The 26889-nt window shown below is 33.0% G+C and overlaps 1 protein-coding gene across 2 annotated transcripts; it reads left to right on the forward strand.

Annotated features, from left to right (window-relative positions):
* The first annotated feature begins 3 nt into the window (after positions 1-3).
* LOC115969181 (brefeldin A-inhibited guanine nucleotide-exchange protein 1) lies at positions 4-13594 on the forward strand. Of its 2 annotated transcripts, XM_031088770.1 has the most exons (11): positions 4-1355; positions 2178-2495; positions 3124-3454; positions 3658-4080; positions 5074-5363; positions 5702-5975; positions 6298-6800; positions 7204-7525; positions 7886-8246; positions 11597-12282; positions 12797-13594. In XM_031088770.1, exons 1-11 carry the CDS (start codon positions 250-252, stop codon positions 13403-13405), a joined length of 5223 nt encoding a protein of 1740 aa, XP_030944630.1. In that variant the 5' UTR covers positions 4-249; the 3' UTR covers positions 13406-13594. The 2 variants fall into 2 exon arrangements, with proteins under 2 accessions (XP_030944630.1, XP_030944631.1); XM_031088771.1 differs by lacking the exon at positions 4-1355 and having other exon boundaries at positions 2357-2495; positions 3114-3454; positions 12797-13466.
* The last annotated feature ends 13295 nt before the right edge of the window (positions 13595-26889 follow it).

Genomic DNA, 26889 nt, shown 5'->3' on the forward strand with positions numbered 1-26889 from the left:
AATTAACGCAATTTTCGGGTTCTAAGTGCTAGTCCTAGACCGCCAAACATATAAGCAAACGAAAGAAGAATCAAAGGAAGGAAAATGAGTTGAAGAAGTAGATGAAGAAGAAGAAATAAAACGTACAGACAGAAAGACAGAATCACCATCAAGAATGTGATGACATTCACATTCACATTCTCATTCTCATTCTCATTCTCATTCATTCACATTTCCTGACTCCGAGATCCCAATCAAACAAATAAAAAAATGTCAGCTTCCCAAACCCTAGGCGGTCCATCCCGCAGCGGCCGTGTGATAGGGCCGTCGTTAGACAAGATCATCAAAAACGCGGCGTGGCGCAAGCACTCTCAGCTCGTCTCCGCCTGCAAATCCGTCTTGGACAAGCTCGAATCCATCTCCGACTCCGCCAATCTCGACCACTCTCCTCTCTTCGGCCTCTCTTCCTCCGATGCCGATTCCGTCCTCCAACCTGTCGTTCTCGCTCTCGAATCAGGCTACGCCAAAGTCGTCGAGCCCGCTCTCGATTGCGTCTTCAAATTGTTCTCCCTCAACCTCGTCAAGGCCGAGATCGATCGCCCCGATCCCAACTCCAATTCCGCTTCCAATTCCAATTCCAATTCCAATTCTAATATTGTTTACAAGATTGTCGATTTGGTGTGTAAGTCCGGGGGGCATGGAGAGGAACAAATCGAGCTCGGCGTGCTTCGGGTTCTTCTCTCCGCGGTTCGATCTCCCACTGTGTTGATCCGTGGTGATTGTTTGATTCATGTAGTGCGGACTTGCTACAATGTCTATCTCGGTGGATTGAATGGTACCAATCAGATCTGTGCCAAGTCTGTTCTCGCTCAGATTATGGTCATCGTTTTCACGCGCGTTGAGCATGATTCTGTGGATTTGGAGGATCGAGCTGTGCCGAAAGTCTCCGTTGCCGAATTGTTGGAATTCACTGATAAGAATTTGAATGAAGGGAGTTCTATTCAGTTTTGTCAGAATTTCATCAACGAGGTAATGGATGCTAGTGAAGGAGCTGGTGATCATGCTCGTGTTCGTAATCAATTGCCTTCGCAAAATGGCAATGGCGTAGGTTCAATTAAGAAAGAAGACGATGACAATGATAATAATGGCGATAAGGTTGGGAGGGGTGAGGATGAAATGAATGATGGTGGTGAAGCTGATAGTAAGATTAGGGAAGATGGGTTTTTGCTTTTTAAGAATCTGTGTAAATTGTCAATGAAGTTTTCGTCGCATGACCATCCTGATGATCAAATCCTATTGAGGGGTAAAGTTTTGTCCTTGGAGCTTCTCAAGGTTGTCATGGAAAATGCCGGTCCGGTGTGGCGCGCCAATGAGAGGCAAGTTTCATTTTTGAGCTCCAAATGAACCCATTTTTTATGAGTTTGTATGTAAGATTTGAATTTAGAGCAGAATTGCTATTAAGTATGGTGATTACACATGAGAAAGCTTTTAACTTTAATTTTCAATTTTTGGTACATAATGTGATACATAATATATTGAATGTGTTTACATAATATAGCATGTATTTTAGTCTTTAGTGCAGACTCAGATTTTCAGCGCATACAATGTGTATGATAAATTTATGATATATACTATGTTGCTGTTCTCATCTACGAGCTCCAATAGAACCAACTTTACAATTTATTCCACAAGATTATGTTTTGGGAAATGTGATATCATCGTTTCTGGCACAATATAATTAATATCCTTGTGCTAATCTCACTTTTCCTCAGTATGCAAGGTTAGAATCAGAATAATATCTTGCTATAAATGAGCCGGAAGTTTTAGATAGTTATGTAATATTTTATTTAGAGCAGAAATACTATTAAGTATAATGATTAGTCATGAGAAAGCTCTTGACTCTAATTTCAATTTGATACATAGTATGATGAATAAGAGATGGAGTGTGTTCACATAATATATATAGCATGTGTTTTAGTGCAAAATCAGATCTTAAATGCATGCAATGTAAATTATAAACTTATGATATATACCATGTTGCTGTTCTTTTTTGCAATATAATTTTCGATGACTTAACACATTGTAGTCTTATGGATTCTTCATGTTTGTACTTGCTTTGTAGTTCATTTTATAGGTGTTTCTGAGAATTTGTTCTGTCCTATTATGAAAAAGAATTATATATTTTTTACTTGGTGCAGGTTTCTCAGTGCAATCAAGCAGTATCTTTGCTTATCTTTGTTAAAGAACAGTGCATTATCAGTAATGGCCATTTTCCAGCTTCAATGTTGTATTTTTATGAGCTTGTTATCAAAATTTAGATCAGGATTGAAAGCAGAAATTGGGATATTTTTTCCCATGCTTGTCCTCCGTGTGCTGGAGAATGTGCTCCAGCCAAGCTTCTTGCAGAAAATGACTGTCCTTAACTTATTGGAGAAGATCTCTCAGGATCCACAGATTATTGTAGACATTTTTGTGAACTATGACTGTGATGTGGATGCTCCAAACATTTTTGAAAGGTATTTACACATCTCTTACATCTCTCCTTGCTGTTACTACTGCAATTAAAATTAGGTACTTTGCACAAGATCTCAGTAGTCAATTCTTTAAGATTTTGAAAATGATATCTGTAGTTTTTGTAGGGAGTGTATACAAACATTCTGCATTCATTATCACAGGTCGCTTCCATTTTGACTCTCTTGAAGTTATTGCTGCCTTCACCCTTAGGTGATATATTGAGGTGTCAATTTTGTAACTGTTTCTTTTGTTTCATAAATGTAGTGGCAGATAACTATTTAGAGTTCATAAATGTGGACTGCTTGTCAACAACCTTTTGAGTTCCCTATGATAATATTACCTTATTAAGATGTCATATTGAATTGATCTAGTGAGCTCATCCATCATTAGTGCAAAGAGAGTTTTGAAATGTTCATATTGTTTAGGCTAAATTTGGTTTCTTTATATTGGCACTATTTAATCATTTCTTGTTATATCTCGTGGTTAGAACTCATCAGTGGTGTGGAGTCTCTCTCTCTCTCTCTCTCTCTCTCTCATGTATAAACATGGCAGATCTATTATATTTGACAATTCATGTTGTGTTTTAGTAAAATGTATTAAAACCCTTATAATTCCATCAGATGTTTTCAGGGTTGTCAATGGCCTTTTGAAAACTGCTCTAGGACCTCCTTCTGGTTCAACCACAAGTTTGTCTCCAATACAAGATATCACTTTTCGGCATGAATCAGTTAAGTGCTTGGTTAGCATCATTAAGTCAATGGGAGCTTGGATGGACCAACAGCTCAGTCTAGGAGATTCATATCTGCCTAAGAGCGCTGACAGTGATACTACAGAGAATCATTTAACTCTCAATGGAGAAGATGGAATTGTTTCTGACAATGAACTACATCCTGAAGTAAATTCTGAACATTCAGATGCTGCTACCCTTGAACAACGTCGAGCTTATAAAATTGAACTCCAGGTTGAGTATTGCCATTATGTTTTAATGGCACTTCATTTTTAATATACACATGAGTATGCGCCTGTTATTATGATTTATCCTTTGTCTTGATTGATTTTTGTTCTATCGCTTGTTCCCTTCAACATCAATTAATGCTGTCATCTATTTTAGCAGGAATTAGTGTGGTTCATTCTTTAGTGACATCTTTTCTTGGTTAAATGCAGAAAGGTATCACTCTGTTTAATAGAAAACCTTCCAAGGGAATTGATTTTCTGATAGGCACCCAGAAAATTGGTGGTTCTCCAGAAGATGTGGCTTCTTTCCTGAAGAAAACTTCTGGCCTAAATGAAACCATCATTGGTGACTATTTGGGTGAAAGGGAGGAATTTCCTCTAAAGGTCATGCATGCTTATGTAGATTCATTTAATTTCAAAGAGATGGATTTTGGCGAAGCAATAAGGTTTTTCCTACGGGGCTTCAGGTTACCTGGAGAAGCACAGAAGATTGACCGCATCATGGAGAAGTTTGCTGAGCGATATTGTAAATGCAACCCGAACTCATTTACTAGCGCAGATACTGCTTATGTGCTTGCCTATTCCGTGATATTGCTCAACACAGATGCCCATAATAGCATGGTAAAAGATAAGGTATGTTTGCAACCTTTAATGATATTTATTATTCCAGACCACCTATATTTTAGCCTTTGCTGCTGATTTATGTAGGTCAATTTTGGGATGAATATTAATTTGCGAGTAAAGCTACAGCCACAAACTATTTTATAACATTTTTACAAACTATTGATGTGGCAAAAACTTACTAGTTCTAATATGGGCCACCTTTAACATCACATTTTTACTTACTAATAATTATTTGGAAAATATTTAAACAACATTAGCAATTTGTAAAAATATTGTAAAATAGTTTCTCTGTAGCATTACTCTTAATATGCATGTAGCTCTGTATTTAATTAATAAATAATGGCTCAAGAGCCTTGTAGCTTAATGGTATAACCTGGTCTCATTTATAAGAAGAACCAAGGTTCAAATCCCCCCTATTCCACTTGTAATAATTGAATTAAAAAAAAAAAAAAACCTAATTTAAAATAGTGGCTTATGTTAAAGGCATAGTAAAAGATCTCTCAATATATCATTTGTTATCTTTCTGGAAGATTGTAAAGTATGGGTCAAAATACTTTAGAACATGAACATCTACATAAGAAGAAAGTTTGAAAAAAAATTTCTGAACCCAATTTTGTAAGATAAGCTAATTTTGGAAAATTATCTTTTGATTAATTATAACTTGTTCTGTGTCTATATTTAGTGTCATATATTTTGTTCACAAGTGGTCCCAGGCTCAGGAAAAGTCAGAGGGTTGTGGTATGTTGAAGGCCAACATAAATTTAGTCACTTTATTATGAATGGATACACTACGGATACTCATTGGGGCGTCCCCTACTACTTTAGATAGAATAGAATGGAGTAAAAAAATACATGTGGTCGACCCTAAATAATATGTTGAGGAACCATATCAGGGACTAAAGTTGTTTGTTGTTATTGTTGTTGTATCTTTTGATTGATTATCAATGTAGAACTAATTATGATTCTCATCTGATTTCCATTCTGGATTGTTTGGCTAACCAGATGACGAAGGCTGATTTTTTTCGAAACAACCGAGGAATAGATGATGGCAAGGATTTGCCAGAAGAGTTTCTTGGCACCCTTTATGATCAAATTGTTAAAAATGAAATTAAGATGAGTGCTGAGTCTACTGCACCACAGAGCAAACAGGCTAACAGTTTTAATATATTGGGCTTTGATGGTATACTCAATCTAGTCACTTGGAAGCATACTGAAGAAAAAGCATTGGGTGCAAATGGACTTCTTATAAGGCACATCCAGGAGCAATTTAAGGCAAAATCTGGAAAATCAGAGTAAGCTAAAATACAATACAATTAATGATGTGACTCTTTTTGGATTGTATTTGTGGAACTTGTAAGTCATTCATGAGGACGGTCTTGCTATGACTAGAGGATTGATGGGACACAGAAAATGGGACAGGGTAGTGGTTTGGGCATATAATGTTTCTGCCTAGGTATTTTATGACCTATTAGAGTTGGATAGATTTTGATATGTTAGGTTGATAATTGAGGTCATTTCTCTGATGAATGTGTGACACTTACCTTTTGTATTTTTTAAGCCTGTTTCATTGTCCTTTATTTGAGTTTGAGCCCTGTTCTTATTAGCAATTCTTTATCATCTGTTGTTGCAGGTCAGTTTATCATGCTGTCACTGATGTAGCAATCTTGAGGTTTATGGTTGAGGTTTGCTGGGGTCCTATGTTGGCTGCATTCAGTGTGACTCTTGACCAAAGTGATGACAGGCTTGCTACTTCTCAATGCGTACAGGGCTTTCGATATGCTGTGCATGTCACTGCTGTGATGGGCATGCAGACTCAGAGGGATGCTTTTGTGACATCTGTAGCCAAGTTTACTTATCTCCATTGTGCTGCAGATATGAAACAAAAGAATGTTGATGCTGTGAAGGTAACTAAGCAATAATTTTGAAAGATTTTTCTTTACAATTTCTTAAAGATGCTTCACTGCAGGAATAGATTCAAAATGCATTAAAACGTTTGCATGTAATGGAGGAGCTGATTGGATCATTGTGCACCATATTTTTATGCTTTTTCTTTCCCAATCCTAAGCCATATATAAGGTTGTTAAAAAGAGTGAAATATTGCATTATGATCATTCCAATCAGATTCCATTTCGTGTAGAAGTGAAGATTAGTGCATCATAATCTATTACATTTGTTTGCCCTGCAATGTTCTTTTGTCTCTTTTACCAATATATTTTCTTTGGACAGGCAATAATATCAATTGCCATTGAAGATGGTAATTATCTTCAGGAAGCGTGGGAACACATATTGACATGCCTTTCCCGAATTGAGCATCTGCAACTATTGGGAGAGGGTGCACCGCCTGATGCATCCTTTTTGACTGCATCTAATGTTGAAACAGAGGAAAGGACTCCAAAAGCCATGGGTTTTCCAAATTTAAAGAAGAAAGGAACTTTACAGAATCCAGCTGTGGTGGCTGTTGTTCGTGGGGGCTCATATGACAGCACCAGTGTTGGAGTCAATACTGCTGGACTGGTAACTCCAGAACAGATTAATAACTTTATTTTAAACTTGAATTTGCTGGACCAGATTGGGAACTTTGGGTTGAATCATGTATTTGCTCATAGCCAAAGGCTGAACAGTGAAGCAATAGTTGCTTTTGTTAAGGCCCTATGCAAAGTTTCTATGTCTGAGTTGCAGTCTCCAACAGACCCTCGTGTCTTCAGCCTCACAAAACTAGTTGAGATAGCGTAAGATACTCCCCTTTTCATTAAGAATTGTTCTGCAAATTTGTCAATTTTTTAGGAGCTTTAATGTGGCATGAATAAATAATAATAACAGATCCGTGTTTCAAATGTAATTTTGATGTACCTATTTAAGTTTGAATCAATCAAATTGCTCTCAGCCAAAAAAAAAAAAAAAATTCAATTAAATTGCAGATGGCCTGTTGTAGGAGTTCCAGGGAAGCTTCTATTTTTTTTCCCCATTGGTGTATTTATGGAATTCCCCATTCATCCCAAGCTCTCAGGGAGAGGGGTGGGGTCCTTTTCATCCATTGATATTGAAATCTCCCGATTAGGAGTGATGCAACTTTGTTTGAACAAAAATGTAGTGGGAATGAATTTTATGATCAAAGCATTGTTTCTTTTGCAGGCATTACAACATGAACCGTATTAGATTAGTATGGTCTCGCATGTGGAATGTTCTCTCTGATTTCTTCGTTTCAGTTGGACTGTCAGAAAATCTATCAGTTGCAATATTTGTCATGGATTCCTTGAGGCAGCTTGCTATGAAATTCTTAGAGCGCGAGGAATTGGCAAATTACAACTTCCAGAATGAATTTCTTCGACCATTTGTGATTGTTATGCGAAAAAGCAGCTCTGCAGAAATTAGGGAATTAATAGTCCGGTGCATTTCACAAATGGTCCTCAGCCGTGTCAATAATGTGAAATCTGGCTGGAAGAGTGTTTTTATGGTATGTTAGAATTTGATTCTCAATTTCTGGTTTTATAGATAGTTTGAACCTGTTTTTATAAATAAAAATTCTTTGAAATTTTTGTTACACCAGAAATTTTCACCTAGTAATCCTTGTGAAATCATCTTGTATATTGCTGTAATGATGAGGATGGTCGGACTTAGCCATGTCATATGTTGACTCATTGAATCTACCTATTACATTGAAAATACGTTGGTCTATCCACATATCCCATTTTTTTTGTAAAGGGGAAAGGACATTCAAATAAGCAAATTTTTCATCCTTCCAAAAATGCTTGACAAGTGGGCAACTCTGCCTTTTAAATGTCTTGCTTCTCATGTGGTGCTTTTTGTTTCTCAGGTTTTTACAGCTGCTGCAGCTGATGAGCGGAAGAATATAGTCTTGTTGGCTTTTGAGACCATGGAAAAGATAGTGCGAGAATATTTCCCTTATATAACTGAGACGGAGACAGTGACTTTTACTGATTGTGTCAAGTGCCTCATAACCTTCACAAACAGCAGATTTAATAGTGATGTTAGTCTCAATGCCATTGCATTTCTCCGCTTCTGTGCTGTGAAGCTTGCTGATGGAGGACTTGCTTGCAATGAGAAGAGCAAGGTTTATGGTTCATCTAATCCAGTTGCAGGTGTGGATGCTTCAGATTTACAAACTTCCATAGAGAAAGATGATCATTCATCCTTTTGGGTCCCCTTGCTAACAGGTAACTTGTGTTCCTAGCTAAATTCTCAATAAATGCTACAGCTGCTGCAAATCAGGCATGATGGATGGCACAACCCAGTTGATAAAATCAATTTGATTTGTGCGTTTATAAATGTGCATTGTATATGTCTATATTTGTGTCTCTGTCTGTCTATATATATTAGTCAGCTCTTCTTTTAATCCCAAAGGGGAAATGACACTGATTTTATAGTTACAATTAGCAAACTATTGTGAACCGAGATAATTGAAAGATAGTGTAGTCAATTGGAGATGACCAATCTCCTGAATTTGAGAGAGGAAATGATGCGGGAGATGCAAGAAAATTATTATTTAATATTATTTATGTTCGCAAGTCAATTGTATTTTTATGTTTTAGATCCTAGTAGTTTATTGGGCTATTAGTATTTTAATTTGGGAAACAAGGTTATTTTTGTAATAAGGCAATTAGGGTTTCCTAGCCAATTAGAACTAGGGTTTAGCAATCCTTTATAAGCAACCTATTGTACTCCTTGAGGAGTTGGTTGATATTTTGATGAATGAAAAAAGATGGCCGTTTGGTCTTTCTTTGGTCTGGTGCTGACTTCAGGTGTTGACTCCAAGCAAGGCCTAGGTGCTGACTCCTAGGTCATATCTTTTATTTTTCTGTTGTTTTAGTTTTGTTCTGGTTGTCCTGCGTCATTTTTGGTATCAGAGCAAACACCGATCTATTTGAAGCATCATTGCAAGTCAATCTAGAACCCAAAAAAAAACCACGCAAGACCCATCAGCCACCGGCTGCCGAAACCCACAAATCAACACTCACCGCCGCAAGACCCATCAGCCACCAGCCGCCGAAACCCATTATAACCCTCAACCACCGCCGCTGAGGACTTTGACCACCGCCGATGCAAGACCTGCGACTAGCAGCTGCCACTCCTCCATGTTTTGTGCCGCTGCAGTCTCCCGTCTTCGCGCCACCAAAATCATCACCAACAGCACCACCGACAGTGAACGCCGATGAGTGATGCTGCCTCTTAGCTGATGAGTCCAGTGCCGCATCGTGACTGTTACTGTTTCTTTCTCTTTTAGTTGTTTCCTCTGTTTCTAGTGTCGTTAGTTTTGTGGTGTTTAATGTTTGAATTGCTACTGTGTACTGGCCGATTTTAGTTTTATACTTTATTGTATTTCACATTAAAAAAAAAAAAAAAATCAAAAGGAAGAAAAAGAAAGACCAAACGGCCATTTTTTTTCATTCATCAAAATATCAACCAACTCCTCAAGGAGTATAATAGGTTGCTTATAAAGGATTGCTAAACTCTAGTTCTAATTGGCTAGGAAATCCTAATTGCCTTATTACAAAAATAACCTTGCTTCCTAAATTAAAATACTAATAGCCAAATAAACTACTAGGACATAAAACATACAAATATAATTGACTTGCGAACATAAATAATATTAAATAATAATTTTCTTGCATCTCCCGCATCATTCTTTATTTTATTGTTGTTTCAGTTTTGTTTTGATTGTCCTGCGTCAGGAAATAGACATTTTTGGTTAATTTTCTGCTTAATTCTCATTAATGCATTTAATGTACATAAATAGCCTAAGATGAGATAACCTCATCAACAAAATCCTAAAACAAAAGAACTAATCATATCCTAAAACATAGGAATTCAATTGAATACAAATAAATGACAATACTAATCTATCTAGGAAGATTTATTCTATCACTAAACTAAATTCAAATAATTTATCCAACACCTGGGTCATAACATTCGCTTCCCCTTCAAGATGAATCTTGTCCTCAAGATTCCGAAACATGGAAATTGATACTTGCTCACATCATATCATTCCAACTTGAGAGAACTTGACCTCGAATTCTAAAGAGTTGAAGGATAAGAATTTGGACCATGCATACCTGCACCAATTCTTTAACCATTTTTGTGAATAGAATAACTTTGATTTTCACATCCTTGAACTCATCGGGAATGACAAATTCAATGTGTGAAATTAGACTAGGCTTATTTGAAATCACAAGATCCCTTTGATCTATCTTTTCCACTGCATTAATCCTTTGATCTTTAAAGGCGATTTGTATAGCAGGTGCATCCTCCAACATATTACTCTTTTGATTCTTTGAAATTTCATGGGATCCTTGAACTTTTGATTGTTCTTTGATTTCCAAAATTACATTGGATTGTTTATCTAAGACCTCTATCATTTGATCCCACGTATCTTGCATCTTTGCTTCCATCCTTGCTATGCTTTTGGACATGTCCTTGGTAATATCTAACATTCGGTTGACAATCTCCGACATGTTCTCCATTCTTTGTTTGCTGGGATTGACACTACTGATAGGTAGATGTGGCTTTTTTTTTTTGGTTGGGTGTTGCAGTGGCTGCCTGGAAGTATGGTGGCTGTTGTTTGCCTTGGGTTGTAGATGGGAGGATAGTGTGATAGTGAAGGATGAGAATACGATTGAATTTTTTTTTTTCCAAAGAAACTGGATGGATTTGTTGGCTTTGATACCAAATATTGTGAACTGAGATAATTGAAAGATAGTGTAGTCAATTTGAGATGACCAGTATCCTGAACTTGAGAGAGGAAATAGACATTTTTGGTTAATTTTCTACTTAATTCTCATTAATGCATTTAACGTACATAAATATCCAAAGATGAGATAACCTCATCAACAAATCCTAAAATAAAGGAACTAATCCTATCCTAAAACATAGGAATTCGATTGAATACAAATAAATAACAATGCTAATCTATATAGGAAGATTTATTCTATCACTAAACTAATTTCAAATAATTTATCCAACACCTGGGTCATAACACAAAGCAAGTCCATTATGGCATTGACTTTCACATTACCTGCAACATCATTGGTCTCCATCTGCATATATATTATATGTGCTGATGAACTGTATGTGAGCATGTTATCTTATGTGTGTGCGCTATTATTCAAGCAAGGCCCCTTTTGCTTCAACCACCCCAATCCCTTGTTCTTTTTTTTCCCTTTTCTTTTTCTTTGCTTAATTACCACCATAGTCCTACCTTACTCTCTCAGTTGTAAGCAAGAAGTGGTATAGTAATTTCATTGCAGTTTGAGCAGTAGGTAAATAACTCCTACAATTGTCTTATCCAACATATTTAGTCCTTTATTATATGAAGACAGATTTGATGAGAAGGTATCCTATGAGACATCTCTCTCACATGTGGGAGCGGCATATATTGTGAGAGCGATGTCTTATAAGATCATCTCATAAGATAATTTTTCGTTCGGTGTGGGGGTTCAGGAATGATTGTGTTCCAATGCAGCTAGCAACTTCTCCATTTTAAATATAACATACTCTGATGTTGTTTCAGGGTTGTCAAAACTAACATCTGATCCCAGATCAGCCATCAGAAAGAGTTCTTTAGAAGTGCTATTTAACATTCTGAAGGATCACGGACATCTTTTCTCACTCCCTTTTTGGACTGGTGTCTTCAATTCTGTTGTTTTCCCGATATTTAATTGTGTATCTGACCAGAAAGAGATGGAAATTGAAGATGAAGAGTATCCAACACCAACTTCAAGACCTTTGCATTCTGAAGGGAGTACATGGGACTCTGAAACTTCTGCAGTGGCAGCTCAGTGTCTAGTGGATCTTTTTGTCACCTTTTTTGATGTAGTGAGGTCTCAACTACCAGGTGTGGTATTAGTACTAACAGGGTTTATAAGAAGTCCTATTCAAGGTCCTGCTAGCACAGGGGTTGCAGCTTTGATGCGGTTGGCCAGCGATTTGGGCAGCAAGCTTTCACAAGATGAATGGAGAAATATTTTTCTGGCTTTGAAGGAAGCAGCCACATCAACAGTGCCCGCATTTATGAAGGTCTTGAGATCCATGGATAACATCGAGGTGCTTGGAAGTGGTCAATCCTATACTGATCTGGAAACGTCATCTGATCATATGTTGACACATGATGATCTTGAGGATGACAATCTGCATACTGCACAATATGTAATTTCAAGAATGAAGAGTCATATCGCAATGCAGCTGCTCATCATACAGGTTCCTCCCTCATCTCTATATGTAGATACACACATACACGTGGATAACATACATGTCTAATTTGTGATTGTCATGATCTAAAATATAGTATTAAATACTGATACTGAGCTTAGCTTTTTTTGCTTTTCTTACAAGAATTGAGGGTGTTTTTTGTGTCTTCATGTTATGTCCTCTCATATACTTATTCCTTAATCTATTGAATAGTTTAAATTGTTGTAAAATCCGATCAAAGTATGTGTAAATGGTTATTTCCTATTTATCTTAGTAGAATGGCATCCTTTATACACGTGCCATAACTGATGTGATTCCAACATGATAGTAACATTCATCATTCACAAAAAGTGTTCTTGTGTAGTAGATAATATCTTCATCAAATGTCCAATTACGATGAACACATTGTTCTAGAAGCTTTGCCTGTGAACTATACTGCAAAGTTTAAATTTCAGTGCATTTGTCTCTAAATTAGAATGTGACAAATTATTTATTTATTTATTTTTTACTCTTTTCATTTCAGGTTGCGAATGATCTTTGCAAAACAGACCTACAATACTTGTCAGCGGACAACATCAAGATCCTTCTTGAAGTTTTTTCTTTTATTTCATCGCATGCCCACCAACTGAACTCTGAAAAAAACCTGCAGGAAAAACTGCCAATAGTGTGCTCTATCCTGGACCTTTCTGAACCACCCCTGGTTCATTTTGAAAATGAGTCTTACCAGAATTACCTTAACTTCCTCCAAAGGCTACTTATGGATGATCCATCTTTGTCTGAGGAGATGAACATCGAAGCACAGCTTGTGGCAGTATGTCAAACAATATTGCAGATATACCTGAACTGTACTGATTCTCAATCAGCCCAGCAAAACTCAGGAAACCGGCCGGTGCCACAGTGTGTTGTTCCATTAGGTTCAGCGAAAAAGGAGGAATTGGGGGCCAGGACTTCTATAGTAGTATCAGCATTGTGCGTATTGAATGGTTTGGAAAGGGATTCATTTAGGAGGCACGTTTCACAATTCTTTCCTTTGTTGGTGGATCTTGTGCGGAGTGAGCATAGCTCGGGAGAAGTTCAGCAAGTTCTAAGCAATATGTTCCAATCATGTATAGGTCCAATTATAATGCAATGATTTTATATTTATTTTTATAATATATTGTGTTATATTATGCACAATACGCCAACATTGAACCACAAATTTTGTCTAAAGTGACTGGATCACGAGCCATGAGTCAGTTATATATTAACTCTGTAGTATGCCAAGGCTGGAATTTGTTACACTTTCTGATAGCATAAATTGAATAAGTTCTCACTTCTTTCTCATCGTCTGCCTCCGAAAGTTTTTCATCTCTAGAATACTTCCTAAATAAGTTTGGAATAAGCCAATATGAATTTTCTTTTGTTGGCTATTTTTCCTAAGCTAGGAACAGCAATGAGATTTTACATATCGGTAGAAATGGCAAAGAGGATAATGATATTGTAACCAAGTTTGCTCTTACTGTCATTACATCTTCCCTGATAGCTCGCAACCTCAGCAAGTCAGTTGAACCTTAAGATTCCTATCATTGCAATGATTAAATATTAGAAAAAAAAAAGGGGTTAAAATACTACTATATAACTAGTCAATTAAGATACCATTTACATCCCCTAAACTAAAAGATTTTTCCAAAAGCTTAATTAAGGAAAATTCCAGCTATCCTTGTTTTAAAATTTTTTTTTTCTTCAATAGCGTCTTTTTCTTTCATTTGAGACCCAATGTTAAGAAGCCGAGACTTGAAACATGGCTGCCCCTCCATCCCTTTCCCTCTTAGTAGTATAAAATATAGTAATTTTGATATACGTAGTTTAGAAGAATGACAACACTCGTGGTGTTGCAGTTATTGAGAGAAACCATCATGGTTAACCAATTCAAACTTGGTGGTGGTATCTGCTAAGTTAGCAGAAGTTGTGGCTCTTAAACTAAAAGTAAAGCTGAGTAACAATTATCGCCAAGGTATTGTGGATGGAGATGTAATAAATAAATAAAATAAATAAATAAAAAATAAATAAATGGATGAAGGAGTGGAAAAAGAATGATGGTCCGTGCATTGGGAGGTTGCTAAGATAGTTTTAGATAACATGGGCTAGAGGAGCTGGCCTTGGCCTTGGCAACTCTTACCTAAACTTTGTTGCTCTAAACAGGGGGGTTGGGTTTTTGTTTAGTTTTTTAATTATTTATTTACAAGATAGAAATTTTATTCTAGTCTAACTTAAAAATGTATATATGTGTGAAACTATCTCATGAAGTCTTAAACTCTGGCCCTTATTCTTCACACCCTACAAACACTTATACCTGTAGAGTGACCACCGCACTAAGGATGCGCGATGGTGTGAGACATTTCTAATTTCAAGGAGGGTCTTTAATATTAACATCCTTTGAGTTTGACATGCCCAATTGTATGCTTGTAGAGTCTGTTTAGATATCGCTTATTTTGTTGAAATTAAAAACTTATTGCTGAAAGTAGGGATGACAATTTTTCCCTGCCCCGCTTAACCCGCCCCTTCCTGCTTCGCCCCACGCGGGTTTTCCCTGCCCCGCAAAGGTAGTGGGGCAGGGATGGGACAAGATTTTAGCCCCGCACCATGGGACGGGGCGGGGATGGGTTTAGACTTTTTAGACCTGCTTCGTCCCGCCTCGCATTACTAAGGGTTATAATTTTACTATTTAAACAAACATATTAATATTAGCATATTTTATTCTACCCAATGTGATTCTCTGTCTTTGTTTTGTTATGTGTTATAATATGAGATTTTTATTTTATTTTTATGATTGTCTTGTTAAACACTTGGATATATTATTCAATTTTTTCTAAAAATTGATTTGATTTGATGGGATAAATTTGTAATTTCAAGTATATTTTTATTAATGAAATAAGTTTCATTAAAAAAATTGTACTAGTTGTAGAGCAAATTAACAAAAAGTAGAGTTTTATGGGATGGGGCGGGACTTCGCGGGGCCCCCAAGGGGCAGGGATGGGGTAAGACAAAACCATGTGGGGTGGGGACGAAGACCCCATCCTTCAGCCCTGCCCTGCCCCATTGCCATCCCGAACTGAAAGTATTGTAGATAAAGGTAAAATTTAGTTGAAATAGTACAGTAGGACCCATAAATAGTATTAAAAAGTGTAGTAAGTCCATGAATAGTAACAAAAATAAGTTAAATAGTAAAATAATTTATAATTTTCATTACTTTCCAAACGCACACGTGCTTGTGCTGTTCTAAGAAATGTTTCTTTATTTAATTTTTTATTTTTGGCAAATACTAATAAATAAATTTTTCTTTAGAAAGAAAGAAAGAAAAAGAATAGTAAGCGCGGAGACAACGCATGGCATTCTGTGGCTGCTGAATGCCACAAAGTTGTAGCAAAATAAATAGAAAAGTGGGCAGTCAATAAAGTACATGGCATTCTTTCTAATCCACCAGAAAAATTAATTGGGAGTCCAAGGAAGAAATTTAATGGAATATGCTTTCTATTCACGAAATTTCGTCATTTTGGTGCGGTTTCAATGTCCTTTTTTTTTTTTATATTTCACTTTCTTTAACAATTTTGAATTCTTCTACCAGTTGGTATTGTTTACCAATGGTTGGAACTTTGGAAGTTGGATCTTAACAAAAATTCACAGGGTTTCGAATTATTTAACATTAAATAAATGATACCCCATATTTGATCTGGTCACAGATCCAAAACGCCCTTACCTCTATTTTTTAAGTATTTCATCTGGGACTGTGTCAAATACATCATGGTTAAGATTAAGATACCAAATGTTGGAACTCTTCAAAGACACATCTTATCTGATCTTATCATTTCTGAATTTTTTGAGAAATGTTGTAATTCACAGACAAAGACAAAACACATTCACAGATTCGATCTCATCACAGTTTCACAAACCAAAAGCAATTGTTGACTGCCCCAACACAAGTAATAATTAAAAATAATAATTATGATTTTGTTTCTTGGAGTTCAACAGGTTTTAAGTTTTAACCAATTCCCCTAATAATTTTATAAAATTACCATCTGTTATAGTTAGATGTGACAGTAAGTTGACAAAATAATTGTGTCCAACATGAAATATTCCACATTTAATTTGTCAAAGCCATCTTATAAGAAGGGTCATGCTAAATGTTAAAGTGATCTTCTTGATTAAGAGCTTGAATTTTTTTGGCACTATTTTGGTTGGTAGTGTCCCAATAGATTGACGGCAGATATTACATAATTTCAACTTGTTAGATTATATATATATTTGATTGCAACATTTTAAACTTTTAAGGACCAAGTTGAAACTTATATTTTTCAGAGACAAAAATAAGTGTTTACCCTAACAATGCAACTTCTTGTTTCAAATATAGTATGATGATCTGCCATAATAAGGTGGAAAACCTTTTCCTTTCTAAATAAAATCAAATTATTGAATAAGTCCCGAATAAGGTAGTCAATTCAATAATTGTTCAATTTTAGTTCCATTGACAGTTTAACATGATGAGCGCTATGGCTATGATTCAGAAAATATAAATTAAGGGCGTTGATTTAGACTTTAGGTAACTAACACCAACATTGTCAAACGTCAAGTAGTTTAAATAATACGTAGCTTACCGGTGGTGGATGTTTTGTATTTGGATTCTAGTATTCTAAATTAATGAAAATTCATTGGTTCAAAAAATAATAATAATAATACTACTACGTAGTTAATTAGTAGATGATTCTCACCCAAAAAAAGAAGAAGAAGTTAATTATACAAACGCGGCCAAGAGACTTGTAACTAAATTAGTTGATATTTTTAAAATATTTTGGAAACATCTAAAGTTTAAATCTTTCTCCCCCAACTATCGAATTATAAAAAATAAAAAATATATAAAAAAAAAATACAAATGAGATGCATAAAACCAAGTGGCTTCATCAAAGTATTGTATATTTTGGAATTCTCATAATTTCCCATCTCATTATTCTATTGTATATTGTTATTTAATTTAAAATTTTATTATATATTTGAACCCTCCACTAAATTACAGTAATTTTCTCTAAACTGTGATTGAGCCAAGTGGTTTTATCAAATTTCAAAAATATTTTGAATAATTTTTTTTTAGTTAAAGACAACAACTTATTTATTCTTATCATTTTTTTTTAGATAAAATAAAAATAAATGTTAAAAAAAAATTCAACGTGCACTTTATATAAAATAACAATAATATTTTAACAAAACATGCAACGTGCATTTAAATTTCAGTTGATAGAGACAACAACTTATTTGTTTTTATCAATTTCTTTAGATAAAATAACAATAAATATTTTAATAAAACATGCAATATGTATCTAAATTTCAGTTGATAGAGATAACAACTTATTTGTTCTTATCAGTTTCTTTAGATAAAGCAATAGTAAGTGTTTTAACAAAACATGCAACATGTATCTAAGTTTTAGAAAAATTTAAATCCTACTCCAACTAAAAATCTATTATCAAAATTTCAAAACTTATATATATTCATTAATGTTCTTTCCATAGAATCCCTCTTGCACCCCACATTTTAGGTTTTTTTTTTTTTTTTTTTTCAAGTTGCAACTTACGCATATGTATTTTTATATCATAGTTTTGATTAAATAAATTCATCTTACTTATTGTTATTTGTTTCTAAATTTGCATGTATATATGGATACTATGTCAAAGGAAGTTTACTATAAAGAAGTAAAACAAGGGACACCCATTTAAGTTTTTGGTTTCTCTTAGATAAGTTTTTTTTTTTTTATTCTCAACTTTTGTATTTTTTTTTGTGGTTTAGGTTTTGGTTATTCTATGTTTTTAGTTTGTAAGTGTTTTGATTTTTTCAATTAACTATCACTACCGTGGGGGTTAAAAACAAAATTGAACCAAAGTATTCTTGAGCAACACAAATATTCGTAAAGAAGGTATGGACAATCCACAACGGGAAAGTTGGACAGTTAATTGAAGGGCAAGATAAAGATACTATTTGAATCTAATTGAAAAGAAATCTCGTCCTGAGGCACAAAGCATGAAACTGAGACTATTACAAAGTGTTTTTTTTTTTTTTCCTAGATCCCCTCCTTTATGGGCTAACTCCTCCTTTTATCTCGTCCTCCTTCCTCCTTTATAGTTGTGCATTTTCTAGCTAGATGACAGAAGATGCTTGTCCTTTTAGACAGTTCTTCTGCCATCATTTGATCATGAAGAGAGACTTTTGGAGTATCTCTATTGTTTAGGCCAGTCATTCATCATTTAGTGTGGTTGACATTAGATAGGAATACCTAATTAATGTGGGGGTAACTATTATTTTGGACTATGCTAATATATATGTTCTTAAAGGCTAAAGCATAATACAATTGGAGACATTACTCAAGTTGTATAAGTTAGGGTGTTAACCATTTGAATAAAATCAACACTAAAACCAATGATTTAAATTCTAAAATAAGACTTAAAAATGAAATTTCTTTTAAGTGTACAAATACAATTGATTTTTTAATCTTAAGTTTGGAATCATTTTTTTTTTTTTTTGGATAACTTTTTATATGCAAGTATTAGTAAAGATTTAAATGATTGAGTTCAAATCACCATTTTCATTAATAAATAAGGATTTTATTATTAAAAAAAATAGAAAATTTTTTATTGATCATTTTAATTAGAGATGTTATATACAAGGACAAATATACAAAATTATGCATTTTATATAATAATAATAATTCATTTACTTGGAAATGAGTTCTGAAATTATGTAATAATAAGTCATTTAGTCTCTCTCTCTCTCTCTCTCTCTCTCTCTCTCTCTCTCTCTCTCTCTATATATATATATATATATATATAAAGAAAATTTATGACTAAAGCCGTGTAACGCATGAGATTTTCATTAGTATATATATAAATTTTGATGGTTGAGGAATGAGAGATTAAACTATGGATGTCTCCGTTGGAAATATCAAGATGTGCCAACAAATTGAGATACAAGCCTTTTGGCCATTTCCTTTTGGTTTTCATAAGAAGTCAATTTTTCAACAGCAAGAAAAGTATACATAAACACATTTAACAAGCAAGAAAAGTGCACTTATTATTATTATTATTTTCCATGTTCTATAAAAACAACAAAAGGATTTGTAAAGCATGTTTTGATGTATTTAAAAAAAAAAAGGGATAACAAAAAGAATTACCAATTTTAATTTTTAAATTTTCATTTTATTTCCTAAATTAAAAAAATTCAGGGAACATAATTTTCAATTAATATTATCTAAAAATGGACAATGTTTAAGAATAAACAAGGTAAATTTCATAAAAAAGACCAATGTTAATACAATGTTTCAAATTAGGTCAAAAATTTTAAATTTTGTTAATTTAAGTCCTAAATTTATGAAATTGTTTCATTATAAAGCTTTTGTCCATCTCAATTATTCATTTTCATTATTATGTGAAGTAATATAGCAGATAATAGTAGAGACCCATTGACTAAATTTTGCATTTCACTTGAAAATCATTTCATAAATCAATATGGAAACCATTAAACAGAGTGGGTTAAAAAAGAAATCGTTGTTTATAGTGAGACAATGATTAATTGATAGAGTATTCCTAAGCCAAAGGCCTTATAGCTGAATTGGCATCTCCCCATGCACAAAGTGTTTGGGGGTCTAAGGGGGAAATGGTTCGAGTTACGGGGTTAGCAGCATGTTGTAATTATTTCTCAAAAAAAAAAAAAGTATTCCCAAAAAAAAAAAAAAAAGATTGCTAGAAAATCAAAATAGAATACTTAGGTACATGAAATATGTCCTCAAAAAAAAAAAAAAAAAAAGGTACATGAAACACAAAGTTTTATCAATAGTTTCCTTTTTTTTCTCTACTCTATTATTGCCCAAAATACTGTAGATGAATAATGGAGATGAATAGCAACTTCAAGTGACATTTAATTGAAAAAGTGACATTTAATTGAAAAACTACGAAAGCTTGTGGATTTTATGTTTCTCAAAAAAGGAAGAAGAAGAAAAATCTAGGAAAGAAATTAATAACATGAATATAACAGCATCATCAAAGACCTTAATTTCCACTTACTTTTGTGAGCATGATTGAATTTTTTAGTACTAGTATTCCATTTTGTGATGCTGAATAAGTTGTAGGATTAATTGATTATGAAGCGAAAGTCCATGATTCAGTTAGCGGTCTTCATGCTCCAACCATAATTCATAATTTCTCATTTGTCAAGCTTGAATAACTCAACGTACACTTACTCGACATGAATATAATTTGTAGATTTTTTTTGCTAGATCCAAAGCAGTGTGCTATATAATTCGGTACTATTGTAATTTTAAGTTGACCAATGCAATGAATATAAAAAATAGGTAACTACAACTTGTATTCAATAATAGCACACTCAATTTATAATAAATGAGCATTGAATTCCCACCATCTTAGTAAGAGAAAATGGCGCCAGCCACTTCAGACCTTAGCAGGCTGGCTATTGACGAATATCTTTATCATGAACAAATTCATTAGCAACAGCAAGGAAGAAAATGTTTGGATTTTTGTCAAGTAAAATGTATTGGCAATTTGGTTGCTCATTTTCTTGGTTCAATTTTGTTTTTAACCCCCCACAGTAGTGATAGTTAATTGAAAAAATCAAAACACTTACAAACTAAAAACACAGAATAACCAAAACCTAAACCACAAAAAAAATATACAAAAGTTGAGAATAAAAATAAATAAATAAATAAATAAACTTATCTAAGAGAAACCAAGAACTTAAATGGGTGTCCCTTTTTTTACTTCTTTACAGTAGACTTCCTTTGACATAGTATCCATACATGCAAATTTAGAAACAAATAACAATAAGTAAGATGAATTTATTTAATCAAAACTATGATATAAAAATACATGTGTAAGTTGCAAATTGAAAAAAAAAAAAAAAACACTAAAATTTAAGTAAAAAAAATAATAGAAAAATACACAAAGTCAAATCTTAGGTACACTTTTTGTACTACTACCTGAAATATAGGCACATAATAAATTACTAACCTCATCACACACGCTGTGTATGTGTTATGTGGCTCTTCTTATATTTATTTTGAGTTTAATGTAATTTTTCAATTTGAATAATTATACTATTAGTGAGGTTACACATAAATTTTTTTTAAGAAACTAAAATTTAGAATTTGAAATGGAGTAAACTATTGGGTTAAACGTGTGCTAGTTTTTAGGAAAAAAAAATGAATTAAATGTGCATGAGATATATTTAAATAGAGAGTGTGCTAATTTTTAGGAAAAAAGTTTCTCTGGTACTTTATTTATTTATTTATTTTTTACTTTTGTTGAAATACAATTTTAACCCTATTTTTTATTTTTTAGGAATCTAATTAGATTAGATGTATTTTTGACATTTTTTGAAATCATAACTAATTTTCTGAATCCTCTTGATATATAGAGATAAATCAATAATAACTTCACAATAAATTATAAATTATTGTGAAATTTATTATGTTTGTAGCATTGCTTTTCTAAAATTAAAAATAAATAAATAAAAATTGCAAAGCTACAATGTTTATTATTATTTTTTTTTATACAAGATAAAAATTCTACTCTAACCTAATCTAATTGTATATGTATACGAAACTCTCTCTTGGAGACTTGAACCCTAGCCCTTAATCCTTACTCCTCACAACACTTATACTTATGGAGTGACCACTACACCAAGGAAGCGTGGTGCAAAGCTACAATGTATTAAATAACCTAAAAATAGATAGAAAAAGTCAATATCTCAAATGTCTACATCATTCAGTTATAAGTATTAAGTAGTATTTGGTGGGAGATTATCGATAAGCTTTTAATAAAGTAATTAAAGCAGAAAAAGAATTCTAGCCTAATCTAATTGTATATGTGTGCAAAACTTCTTTTTGGAAACTTGAACTTCAGCCCTTACGCCCCCCACCTTACAATACTTATACTTATGGAGTGACCACCGTACCAAGGGTGCGCGGTGCAAAGCTATAATGTATTAAATAACCTAAAAATAGACAGAAAAAGTCAATATCCCAAATGTTTACATCATTCAATTATAAGTATTAAGTAGTATTTGGTGGGAGATTATCGATAAGTTTTTAATTAAGTAATTAAAGCAGAAGAAGAATTTTACCTTTTCTTCCTCTTTTTTTTTTTAAAATTTTTTTTTTTTTTTTTTTTTTTTTAAGAATCCAAACCCAAAGGCCAAGATTTATTTCATAATAACTCAAAAGGATTACAAAGAGTCTCGAGTTACTAGGGGAGCTAAATCATCAGAAGAGGAATCAATTCAAAAACCTGTAGCTCATTGCTAGAAATAGATTTCTTGGCAAGAAAATGAGCAACCAAATTGCCTATACATTTTACATGACAAAAATCCAACAGCACTTATACTTATGGAGTGACCACCATACCAAGGGTGCGCAATACAAAGTTATAATGTATTAAATAACCTAAAAATAGATAGAAAAAGTCAATATCCAAACCCAAAGGCCAAGCTTTATTTCATATTAACTCAAAAGGATTACAAAGAGTCTCGAGTTACTAGGGGAGCTAAATCATCAGAAGAGGAATCAATTCAAAAACCTGTAGCTCATTGCTAGAAATAGATTTCTTGGATCAGAAGAGGAATTGATTCCTTTTCTGATGATTTAGCTCCCCTAGTAACTCGAGACTCCTTGTAATCCTTTTGAGTTATTATGAAATAAAGCTTGGCCTTTGGGTTTGGATTCTTAAAAAAAAAAAACAAACGTAAAATTCTTCTTTTGCTTTAATTACTTAATTAAAAACTTATCGATAATCTCCCACCAAATACTACTTAATACTTATAACTGAATGATGTAAACATTTAGGATATTGACTTTTTTTTTGTCTATTTTTAGGTTATTTAATATATTATAGCTTTGCACTATACACCCTTAGTACGGTGGTTACTCCATAAATATAAGTACTATAAGGTGTGAGGGGTAAGGGGCTAAGGGCTAGGGTTCAAGTCTCCAGGAGGGAGTTTTGCACACATATACAATTAGATTATGCTAGTATTCTTTTTCTGCTTTAATTACTTTATTAAAAACTTATCGATAATCTCCCACCAAATACTACTTAATACTTATAATTGAATGATGTAGACATTTGGGATATTGACTTTTCCTGTCTATTTTTAGGTTATTTAATACATTGTAGCTTTGCACCGCACTCCCTTGGTGCAGTGGTCACTCCATAAGTATAAGTGCTGTGAGGAGTAGGGGTTAAGAGCTAGGGTTCAAGTCTCTAGGAGGGAGCTTCGTATACATATACAATTAGATTAGGTTAGAGTAAAATTTCTATCTTGTATAAAAAAATAAAAAAAAAACATTGTAGCTTTGCAATTTTTATTTATTTATTTTTAATTTTAGAAAAGCAATGCTACAAACATAACAAATTTCACAATAATTTATAATTTATTGTGAAGTTATTATTGATTTATCTCTATATATCAAGAGGATTCAGAAAATTAGTTATGATTTCAAAAAATGTCAAAAATACATCTAATCTAATTAGATAATCCTTATTCTTAAAAAATAAAAAAATAGGGTTAAAATTGTATTTCAAAAAAAGTAAAAAAAAAAAAAGTACCAGAAAATTTTTTTTTTTCTAAAAATTAGCACACTCTCTATTTAAATATATCTCATGCACATTTTTTTCCTAAAAACTAGAGCACATTAAACCCAACAGTTTACTCCATTTCAAATCCTAAATTTTAGTTTCTTAAAAAAAATTTCTATGTATCCTCACTAATAGTAGATAAATTCAAATTGAAAAATTATATTAAACTCAAAATAAAAAAAAAAGCCACATCACACATACACAACGTATGTGATGAGGTTAGTAATTTATTATGCCCCTATATTTCAGGTAGTAGTATAAAAAGTGTACCTAAGATTTGACTTTGTGTATTTTTCTATTTTTTTTTTACTTAAATTTTATTTGCTTATTTATTTACTAAAAAATTTAAGTTGTTCATTTTTATAAATTACCAAATTTATCAAATATAGTAATAAGTTTAAAAAGTAATGAATAAAAATCAACAATAAATAATCCACAGTTTAATAATAAAAATTATTATAGTAATTATTATTCTTATTATTCAGGGAAACAAGTGATTCAGTTAAAAAAAAAAAAAAAAAAAAAAAAAAAAAAAAACTCCCTAGTACAAAAAAGGATGAAATTAAATAAAAAGAAAGAAAAGATGCTATTTAATTAAGAATGAAAGTTTAACATGTTGTGAGCTGACATGAGAATGATAAAACTATGAATACTACTAATTTTTTATATATAGATGCCTTAATTTTTAGAATAAAATACTCTTCTAGAATATATTGAATTATTTTGTAATATTAAGGTATTTTTATTGTAATAAAAAAATAAAATAATATTTTGGAAAAAAGAAAGAGCCATATTTTTGGGGGAAAAATTAAATGTATTTGGGACGCCCGTGTAGGGTAGAATGGCCTTAGTGGGAAGCTACCCTTAATTAACACTAAGACTCGTATGTACAACATTTTTAAATTTTTGTGTGCTGAGATATCAAATGACTTGTTAACAGTTTTTGTGTTGACGTGTGAGTGTATTTTCTTATCTCATTTCCCTTTTCCTATATACGTGTGTGTTTCTCAAATAAAAAAAATGACTTGTACAAGTACAACACTTTTAAATTTTAAGGATCCAGCCCCCCCTACCTTGAAAATGAACTAGTAGTACAAGACTTGAAGTCATGAGTAAACTCACTTCAATCAGAAATGCAATATTCCAATGAAGTAAAACTAGGGAGATGAATTATTTTTTTACAATCGTTGACAATTTGATGATTGAGTTAATAAACAAAGTCACTTTTCATAATTCAGTCTTTTTCAAAAAAGGGACCCCCAGACAAGCAAACAGAGGTGCCCATTGTTTAGTAAGTCGGTTTTGTATCTAATTTTGTTTAATTTATGGATATATTGACTTATAGTTCAGTGCTAAAGTTAAAAACAATATTGTGATGGAGGAAGCCTCTTTTGTATCTTCTTCCTTTTCTTTCTTTATTAGCCTAAAAAAAGAGGTTCACTTTTGATTTCACCTGGCTTTTTCAGTTTCTATTCTTCTTCTTCCGTTGATTTCTTTCTTTTCCTCGTTGTGATACTTTGTATTAGGTGCATATATGTTTTGATCAATACAATTACTAGCCAATTTCTCTCTCTTTTTTTGATATAAAAACTGAGACTTATTAGTAGATATTGCAAACAAAATTCGTTAAATGGACTTTGAAGAAATGGTCGCTCACAGTATTTTTCTTATTGTCTCAACTCAATATGTCTATCTCAAGTCTCTTTCCAAGTTTTCCCAAGTCAAAATCCTATCATTTTTATGTTTTCTTTTCAAGTTTTGCATGAGTAGCGTGAAACTTTTTGTTTGTTTTTTTTGAGAAGAACGTGTTGCGTGAAACTTGTGCCACCAACTAGCTAGTTGTTTTGATATATAATTTGTCTTCCAAATGGGGGAAGGTAGCTAGAAACAAATGGTATTATTTGGCGTGATATCGATGAAACCCATATCTTTGACAATGCCAAAAACCCTCTCTTTCACACTAGCTAGTAGCTAGGGCCTAGGAGTTATAATTATTCTAAATCTTCGTCCTTGCTTAGCTAGGCCATGAAAAGATTTTGTATGAATACGCGCCTTTTGATATGAGATTTTAAAATTAATAAATTTTTATAGAATCATTATTATGTTATAAATATTTATTTTTTTCTTTCACATTAATGGTGAGTTCTACCATGAATTTAATTAATGAAACTTGCTATTCATGTGAGAGGAAAGAGTACATATTTATAATACTCCGGGAGTACACAATAATTTTCCGTTTATTTGTAGATTTTGCTCAAATAAAAACAATTGTGATGTGATGAATTTCAATTGATATTTAAATCTAGTCATTTCAAATATTAATAATACCCAAATCTGTCCATAGATTTCGTTAATTAAAAAAAAAAAAATGGAAATGTTGGTCATTTGCACAAAATTTCTTAAAAAAAAAAATCTATCCATAGATTTCCTTAACTAAAAATTCAAATATTTCCAGTCATTTGCACAAAACAAACAAAATTATATAACAAATGTATTGAAAATGTTGGTTTTATATGTTATGTAAAGGGAGTATGATTTGATTGTTTGATATTTTCATTTATAAACAAAATTATAATTAAAAAGTTAAAAATTACAAGTAAGAATTTAGATTACAAAATATGGTGAGGCTAAAAGTGCCAAATTAAAAAGGTTAAAAAAAAAAGTAAAAAAAGTAAAAAAGTCTTAGATGTAAGAAAGTGAAAGAAAAAGATAAAATTAGTGGAGGAGTTGTTATTTTCTAAATTAAATTATCCATAACTATATAATAATCGACTTAATTAATGATAGTTATGCAATTACCAATGTGAGGATGGAAGGCCTAGGGGTGTATATTTGGTCGTGGGCCTTATTCGAGGACGTTCAGCAGTCCGAGGACAGTTAGACATTAGCTAAGACATACAAATTAGTAGAGTATGGAAGGATTCTGGCCATGAAGGTTTGGCAAGGTAGTCC

The sequence above is a fragment of the Quercus lobata genome, chromosome 11, assembly GCF_001633185.2.
Source record: "Quercus lobata isolate SW786 chromosome 11, ValleyOak3.0 Primary Assembly, whole genome shotgun sequence".
Taxonomy (NCBI): Eukaryota; Viridiplantae; Streptophyta; class Magnoliopsida; order Fagales; family Fagaceae; genus Quercus; species Quercus lobata.

Coding starts and splice junctions, on each gene's coding strand:
- LOC115969181 (XM_031088770.1), top strand. CDS start 250: ATGTCAGCTTCCCAAACCCTAGGCGGTCCATCCCGCAGCGGCCGTGTG. Junction 2,496..3,123: donor GCTCCAAACATTTTTGAAAG/GTATTTACACAT, acceptor AGATGTTTTCAG/GGTTGTCAATGGCCTTTTGA. Junction 4,081..5,073: donor ATAGCATGGTAAAAGATAAG/GTATGTTTGCAA, acceptor TTGGCTAACCAG/ATGACGAAGGCTGATTTTTT.